The following is an 8,673-nucleotide window of genomic DNA, read 5'->3' as shown; positions in this document are numbered from 1 at the left end:
TCAGTACTTTGGTAACGATGAATTAATTATTTTTCAGTGGCCTAAAAGAATTAAACATTTCCACAGTTCATATTGAAATAAAATTCCAACATTTAGTATAGCAAAAAATCCAAAGAAATTAAAAGTAAACATCCAAAGAAATTAAAAGTAAACAAAATAATTAAGGACTTTCGGAGAATACGAGTTGCATACTACATTAAAATTGAAACCACAACACCATCAACTCATCAATTTTTGAAGAAACTTTCTTTCTTGTATATGTATCTATGATCAAAGAAGAACTTCTCAGAGTGGAAGAACAGTATAAATTACCAATGGAGTCCTCACCACATGTACCCCATCTTTCCATGTAATAGAACCCGATGTGATTGGCACTTGACTTATCTTTGGTCCACTGACCTCCACATTGAACGATTTCATCTCTCCAACACTGGTGAATGAAAGCACAGACGGCTTCACTTTAATCTCTATAGACTCAGCTGGTATATCAATGGCGACATGGTAGGTTGAGTTGGGTTTGCCAACATTTGTTACGGTCCTATAGAAATTGCCCATGATAATGTGACCATCTTTTATAGCTAGAGAGAATGAGGGGTAGTTCAGGTCCCATCCCCTGCCACGTTTGGTCCTCTGGCAAACATTTTTGTCACCTGTGACTTTTCTTAGTGCGGTGGTGTTGTGTCTTTGCTTGCAAAGGAAGTCAACGTAATCTTTCTCAGTTGCATCGAAAACTAGCCCGGGATCAATTGCTTGCATTGGGTTCACGAGACCCGACCCGTAAGCAAATTCTCTTTCGTTTTCGTGCTTTGTTGGGTCCATAACATACGCTGTTTGATGAAAAGCCACAAGGAACCCATGTTGTGTACAAAGTATTTATAATGTGAATTGAAATTTGGGTTAATTTCTCACCAGTGGTCATGAGTGCAGATTTAATTGCAGCAGGAGACCAACTTGGGTGAGCAGCCTTGACAATAGCTGCTGCTCCAGTTACGTGTGGGCAAGACGACGACGTTCCAGATATGTAATATTTGACACTCCTTCTATCCCCATCGTAAACCGAAGCTTTTGCAACAGGCGACCAAGCACCAAGTATATTCACACCCGGTGCAATCAGATCAGGCTAATCATTTTTTCATGAGATTAATTAGCTTGTGAGATTATAATATGAATTCATTGCAATTTATTTACATCATACAAGGATGCAATAATTAATTTTGAATTTAATTACCTTGAGAATATCAGGTGCGATTCGGTTAGGACCTCTGGATGAAAAAGAGGGAACATAAGGTGCTAGACTATCCTTCCATGCTTCACTAACTAGAATCGTTGCCTTTGGTTTCCTATTTAAGTTTTAATTTTTAAATGGTACAAAAAGAGAATGAGTATGAAGTTAGCTATAGATATGTCTTGCTAATTAAAAGTACCAGTAGAAATTAAGATGGATTAATTAATTTCTTGGTTATTAATTTACTTGGAAGATTTGATGTAGTCCAAAACTCTGGCAATTTCTTGTTGGGTGATGAGTGTTGTTGGGAAAGGGAAAGACATGGCATGACCATTATACGAATATTGTCGAAATGGCATTATGACACCCACTCCGCCTGCCTTGAGAACTCCGGCACCGGTTGTTTGTTCTTCACACAATACAATCTTTCCCTTTATTTTGTGTGAATCTAGATACCCATCAAGATCATAGCAACTCCTTGATACTTGAGAGTCTCCGTTTGCCGAAAAATTTGCAGCATCTCCTCCCCAAATCAGCGGAAACATAGTCCCATTCAGATCAAATGTGTTGATGCCACTTCCCTAATTGGTTTCATCAACAAATCAATAACTTGTGAAACAAGTAACTAATTGCAGTACAAGAGCTTGTAAAAATTGCTCACCAGGATTATATGCCCATTTCCAAGGACCAAATTAGACACAAACTTCCTGTCAATGGCGCTGGCTGCCACAGTTAGTAACCATGGTGCGGCATTAGACACGTACCCACGAGTTGGTCCATTGTTCCCAGCAGAAGTTGAGGTCAATATCCCTCTTCGTAAGGCATGAAAAGATCCTATTGCTATCGGGTCCTCCCATAACGAGTCGACTGACAACCCCAGAGAAATTGATATGATATCGACTCCATCAGCAATTGCATCGTCAAAAGCAGCAAGCACATCTACTGAACTGCATCCAACCATATCAGACCAACAAGCTTTGTACACAGAAATTCTTGCTCTGGGGGCTCCACCCCTTGCAACTCCTTTAGCCATGCCATAGAAACTTGCTCTGGCCACTTCTCCGCCGGCTGCAACTGAGGATGCGTGAGTCCCATGTCCTATTGTGTCCCTCGGAGATATACTCCCCTTGAACTTTAGGCTATTATAGTACCGGCCTCCGATTATTTTGCTGTCAAAATTTCAACATGCAGTTTCATTAGTTTCAACCATATATAAGGCCAAACTAGAGAGAGACTTGATTTCTCACTTGTTGCATGTGAAATTTCCATTGGTATTGCATTTTCCTTTCCATTTTTTTGGTGGAGGGCCAAATCCTTTGTCATTAAAGCTTTCTGACTCTGGCCAGATTCCTAAAAATATTTAACTCAAACTTCAGAAACAGTGATTGATGAATTCAAATGATAAATTGAGCTGATCGTGAAACAATTGTTACAATATTGTATTAATACGTTATATATAGTACTGACCTGAATCAATCACTCCTATGATTACTTCTCCACCTTTGGTATTGCTGATGTGAGACTGAGCTGCTACTCCAATGAAGTCCCATGATCTTGTTGTATGAAGCTGTAGCATTGTGTTGGGCAGAATTGAAACCACGCCATCTATCTCTGTAAATGCAAGTCATTTTTGAAAACAAAGATAACAATTACAAAAAAGTATTCCTTTTTATTTATTTTATATACTACCAATTCACCTCTTAGCTTTGCAACTTCTTCATCTGATAATTTGGCTGCAAATCCATTAAAGCTCCTTCCGTAACTGTATATGAGTGACTCCTTTGCAGCTCGAGTACTACAGACCAAAAGGTCCAAAACAATCAAGTATATGTTGGATTGTTGGTTATATATATCAAATCATTGATATTAATTGTTCCCATGGCTATTTTTCTAAGTGAATTATTTGAATGAATTCGATGGCTAACCTTCCAAGAGCACTTTCTAGCATGGAATGGTGTTGCATTGAAGCTACGGTAGTGTCAGAAATACTATGTTCATGACCCAAATATACAACATGTACAGAGAATGTTTAGGTTTAGGGTTTTCAATATTATTTCTGCTTAATTGAATAAGACCACAAAGTGTGGTTTATATACATGGACCTATAACTAAAATACAGGAATTAATAAACCACCTAATTAATTCTAATAATTACACGATAACCACACGTGTTGACTCACACCAACACTCCCCCTCAAGTTGGTGCATATATATCGCACATGCCCAACTTGTCTAGTGAGTCCAAAAACACCCGACTTGCCACAGCCTTGGTCAACACATCTGCAAGCTGATCTTCGGACTTCACAAATGGAAAGTTAATAATCTTCGCTTCAAGTTTCTCTTTGATGAAGTGTCGATCAATCTCAATGTGTTTTGTTCTATCATGCTGAACAGGATTATGTGCTATATCAATAGCAGATTTGTTATCACAAAACAAGTCCATAGGTTTGGTAGGTGGACATCCTAAATCAGTCAATAAATGTCTCAACCACAAAAGTTCGACTACTCCAAGTGCCATACCTCTGTATTCAGCCTCTGCACTCGACCTAGATACAACTGATTGCTTCTTACTTCTCCAAGTCACCAAATTTCCTCCTACAAAGGTAAAATAGCCTGAGGTAGACCTTCTATCATCTGCTGAACCTCCCCAGTCTGCATCAGAAAACCCTTCAACATTTACATGACCGTGATTAGCAAACAACAATCCTTTACCAGGTGCAGATTTTAAATACTGTAAAATTCGCTCCACAGCATCCATATGAGGTTTGCACGGGGCATGCATAAACTGGCTTACTACACTAACCGCATAAGCAATGTCAGGTCTAGTGTGAGACAAATATATCAATCTTCCAACAAGTCTCTGATATCGCCCCTTATCTGCAGGCAAAGCCCCCAAACACTCAAAAAGTCTATGATTTTGCTCCATAGGAGTGACAGCTGGCTTACACCCAAGCATACCAGTTTCAGACAACAAGTCTAAAACATATTTCCTTTGAGATAGGAATATGCCATGTTTAGATCGAGCCACTTCTATCCCAAGAAAGAACTTCAAGTCCCCCAACTGTTTCATTTCAAACTCTTGAGACAAGTACCTCTGTAAATTCGAGATTTCCTCATAATCATCTCCAGTCAGAACCATATCATCAACGTAAATAATAAGAGCAGTAATCTTCTTCCCCCTTTTCTTTAGGAACAAAGTATGATCAAAATTACTCTGCCGATAACCATAGTTCTTCATCGCACGGGTGAATCTCCCAAACCAGGCTCTCGGAGATTGTTTAAGACCATATAAAGACTTTTTCAGTCTGCACACCAATCTTGTATTATCAAACTCTGGTATACCTGGAGGAGGATCCATGTATACTTCTTCAGTCAAATCACCATGGAGAAAAGCATTCTTTACATCAAACTGAAGAAGTGGTCAATCTTTGTTAGCAGCCAAAGACAACAGAACCCGTACTGTGTTTAACTTGGCCACTGGAGCAAACGTCTCCAAGTAGTCTATGCCATAGGACTGTGTATACCCCTTTGCTACCAACCTTGCCTTATACCTTTCAACTGACCCATCAGCTTTGTGTTTGACTGCAAACACCCATCTGCATCCCACTGTCTTCTTCCCCTTAGGTAGAGAAACTAACTCCCAGGTTGAATTCTTCTGTAATGCCGCCATTTCTTCAGCCATAGCTTTGGTCCATCTAGAATCTGTAAGAGCATCCTGCAATCTACTAGGAATAGAAACAGAAGATAATTGCAGAACATACGATTCATATGACTTCGAAAGCCTAACAGACGACACATGATTATTAATTGAGTACCTAACTTTGGCATTTGGATCTGGCTCATATTTAGCTGGTGGTTGTCCTCGGTTAGACCGAGGAGGAAGTGTAAATTTAGAAGCATTAGAATCAAGATCTAAACCAGAATGTGAATCAAGAGTATTGTTGGTTACCTCAATGGACGAAGAAGATTGATTCAATGGAGTAGGAGAGATGGCAGTACTATCATGGAGTGGTGATTCCTCAGGCTCAGAATTCGTGGATTCTTGTCCTACCATATCCTCAGTATCATCTCCAGTAATTTCCGCATCCTCAGTATCATCCGCAGTAATTTCCGTAGTCTCAGTCTCATCCGCAGACACTGGGTGATCAGTAGTCTGTTCTGACCCTTCCTCACTATTACTCCCAGAACCAAACTGATCAAAAAACAACATATCATCTCGATTCTGCACTTCACTAGAAACCTCCCCCTGAAGAGTAGAATCCAGTGGACGTGGAGAATAAAAAAGTTGATGTTCATGAAACGTGACATCCATAGAAACATAGAAGCGCTGAGTAGAGGGATGATAGCATCGATACCCCTTCTGGGATGGACCATAACCAACAAATACACACTCTAAGGCCCGAGATGCGAGCTTGGATCGCTGATGAGAATGTAAATGCACAAAAACAACACACCCAAAAACTCGTGGTTCCAAATGAAGGATACCTGGTAGAGAGACAAAATCCGAGAGAACATCCAAAGGTCGCCGAAAGTCAAGGACACTAGATGGGGTCCGATTAATCAGATAAACGGCAGAACTCAAGGCATCACCCCAGAACAGAGATGGCACGTGACCCCCCAGAAGAAGGGACCGAGTGACTTCCAATAAATGTCGATTTTTGCGTTCAGCAACCCCATTCTGTTGTGGAGAATGAGCGCAAGAAGTCTGATGAAGGATCCCCGCAGAAGCAAAATACTGAGTCAACTCTGTATTAACGAACTCACCGCCATTATCAGAGCGCACAACTTTAATAGGACAGGAAAACTGGGTGAGGACCATATGATGAAAAAGGCGAAAAACAGCACACACATCACTTTTATGTTTCAGAAGATAAACCCAAGTCATCCTAGTACAATCATCAATAAATGTCACAAACCATTTCATTCCTTTATGTGTACCACACGGGGCCGGACCCCAAACATCCGAGTGGACCAAAGCAAAAGGAACATCCATACGTGTAGCACTAGAAGGAAACACTGAACGATGGCTTTTGGCCAACACACAAACGTCACAATTGAAATTGGAAATGTTCAATCCACGAAATAAAGAGGGAAACAAACGCCGAAGATAACTAAAGGACGGATGACCAAGTCGGCGATGCCACAACCAAATCTTCTTCTGATTCTCAGAGGAACCATTACTAACAAGACTCACACTGCCACGACCATCTGAAGCGGAAACCCCACTATCCAGATAGTACAATCCATCACTCTTTCTACCACTGCCAATTTTCTCCTTGGTATGAATATCCTGGAAAACACAATGGGTAGGAAAGAATGTGGCCACACAATTATGAGTTTTGGTTAGTTGACTAACAGAAATAAGGTTACAATTTAAGGAAGGAACAAACAACACATTATGTAAAGACAAACCAGACGAGAAGGATACTGTGCCGCCCCCTAGAACAGGAGATGACACACCATTGGCATTAACAATAAATGGTTTAGGACAGACATATGAAAGATGACTAAAAACATAACGATCAGAAGTCATATGATCCGTAGCACCTGTATCAATTATCCATGCACCATTACCAGTACAAGCAGAAGTACTCAAAGCAGAGTTAGAGATACCTGACTTGGCAACAAAGCTGGAGGAACTAACAGAGTTCACCCTAGAACCAACCATATTATTGATTCCATTCAAATTTGTAGCCAAGGGACCAGAGGGAGGCATTTCAGACATGGTGTACAGCATCCCTTTTCCTTTTTTTTTTTTTTTTTTAAATAAAAGGATGCTGCCCGAAGAGGTTGAACATAGCAGGGGCACACGCACAGTAGGGCCAATCAGATGTGCACAGTAGTTCGCATGCACAGGCGGTCGCACAGCCGTCGCTCAGACCACCGCACAGCAGAGACCAGTCGCACCGTCGTCGCACAGGCAGGCGGAGACTCGCAGCACAGGCAGGCGGACGATGTGCGCGCGCGGGCAGGCGGGTCGACGCGGCGTCACTGGCGGACAGATGAGTTTGCACGCAGAGAATCAGACGGCGTCGCTGCTGGTCGATGTGTGGCAGAGGCGCGCAGGCAGACAGGATGATGTCGGCGTCGCTGATGGTGGACGCGGGCAATAGAGCCGTCGTGGAGCAGCAGCAGAGGGTGTGCCGCGAGTGACGGTGGCAGGAGTCCGGCGGCGTTGCTGCCGAAGTCAGATAGCAGAGGACATACCAGCCTTCAAAGTCAGAATCTGAAGGTTTTGGTGAATGCACTTAACCACAAACCTGAGAGAAGGCCAGTGAACAGTAGAATTTTTCTGGAAAAACTCTTCAAAAACCAGTAGGATAGAGAACCATGCTCTGATACCATGTACAGAGAATGTTTAGGTTTAGGGTTTTCAATATTATTTCTGCTTAATTGAATAAGACCACAAAGTGTGGTTTATATACATGGACCTATAACTAAAATACAGGAATTAATAAACCACCTAATTAATTCTAATAATTACACGATAACCACACGTGTTGACTCACACCAACACAACATAGACCTGCATAATTTGTAACTCTAATCAATTAGAAAAAAAAGTCCCAATTGTATATAAAGTATGGACGAGGTGAGGTGGGTTAGTCTCTTTAACATTGTTAAGGTGCTTTTAAACTAAAACGGAAGATCATTCATATTCATACCAACTTTTCTTGTTCTTGGGAATAACAATTCATTATGAGAGCTGCAAATAAAAGGTAGAGAAAAGTTATCAAAAGAAGCAGCTTGCTCTTGCTGCCCATTTTTTGGGTACTAATCAGTAATCAATAACGAGTATATCAGATTAATCTATGATTAATTTCAAGTTTGATTGTAGGATGGTGTCCCATGAATAGATTTCAGAGTGCTATTTATAGTTGGAATTAGTTGTGGTGCTTCTTCAACTTGTCCCAACCACTACAAGGTGACAGCTTAAGCTTTTCTGTACAGAAATTTCATTTTTTTTTGTCTCCCCCATTAAAAATACATATATTGAATTTCCTTCTCAAATCTCGAATTAATGTTGCCTTTAATAATAATAATAAATTTACAATTCTTTGCTAAAAAAACCCAAAATCCATCACTCTCTCTAAACCTCGCAGATGACCTTTATGAGAACCAATGGTCCTAAAGAAAATGCCGGTGCTGAACTAATTGATAATTTAATTTTTTCTCCTTTTATTCTATAAACTGACATTGAATGATTTTACTAAAATTGAAGGTGCCAACTGCCAACGGGAAGTGGGCATACACCTTTTTTCTTATAATCGGCGAATTGTTAAATAAAGGTAAATATTTAAGCATGTTTACAATGTTAATTTTTAATTTTTTTTTTATCTAAATAAACATTGTTTATACTTTGTTTTCTCCTTCACACAGCAAAGTTCTTGTCTATTCATGACTATTATTATCTTAGTGAGAATTAAATACAGCACCGAAAGCTTGGG

The 8,673-nt window shown here is 40.4% G+C and overlaps 1 protein-coding gene across 1 annotated transcript; it reads right to left on the bottom strand.

Moving 5' to 3' along the window:
• Positions 1-285: 285 nt before the first annotated feature.
• On the bottom strand, positions 286-7,989 carry LOC147289497 (subtilisin-like protease SBT4.3). Its single transcript, XM_086234829.1, has 10 exons — positions 7,887-7,989; positions 3,151-3,241; positions 2,923-3,020; positions 2,693-2,836; positions 2,473-2,575; positions 1,887-2,394; positions 1,472-1,806; positions 1,229-1,340; positions 910-1,120; positions 286-827 (listed from the first exon to the last, which is right to left on the bottom strand). The coding sequence occupies exons 1-10, from the start codon at positions 7,987-7,989 to the stop codon at positions 286-288; spliced, it is 2,247 nt and encodes a 748-aa protein (XP_086090955.1).
• Between the last annotated feature and the right edge of the window lie 684 nt (positions 7,990-8,673).

This window comes from Dryas octopetala, chromosome 3, assembly GCF_963921425.1.
Source record: "Dryas octopetala chromosome 3, drDryOcto1.1, whole genome shotgun sequence".
Classification (NCBI taxonomy): Eukaryota; Viridiplantae; Streptophyta; class Magnoliopsida; order Rosales; family Rosaceae; genus Dryas; species Dryas octopetala.
This window is presented reverse-complemented; position numbering and strand designations above follow the sequence as displayed.

Bases quoted from the DNA above. Each gene is read 5' to 3' on its own strand.
- LOC147289497 (XM_086234829.1), bottom strand. From the start codon at position 7,989: ATGGGCAGCAAGAGCAAGCTGCTTCTTTTGATAACTTTTCTCTACCTT. The intron at 3,242-7,886 runs GAATATGAATGA...CATTCTCTGTAC, and splicing joins AGAACAAGAAAAGTTGGTAT to ATGTTGTATATTTGGGTCAT. The intron at 2,395-2,472 runs GTGAGAAATCAA...AAATTTTGACAG, and splicing joins GGAAATTTCACATGCAACAA to CAAAATAATCGGAGGCCGGT.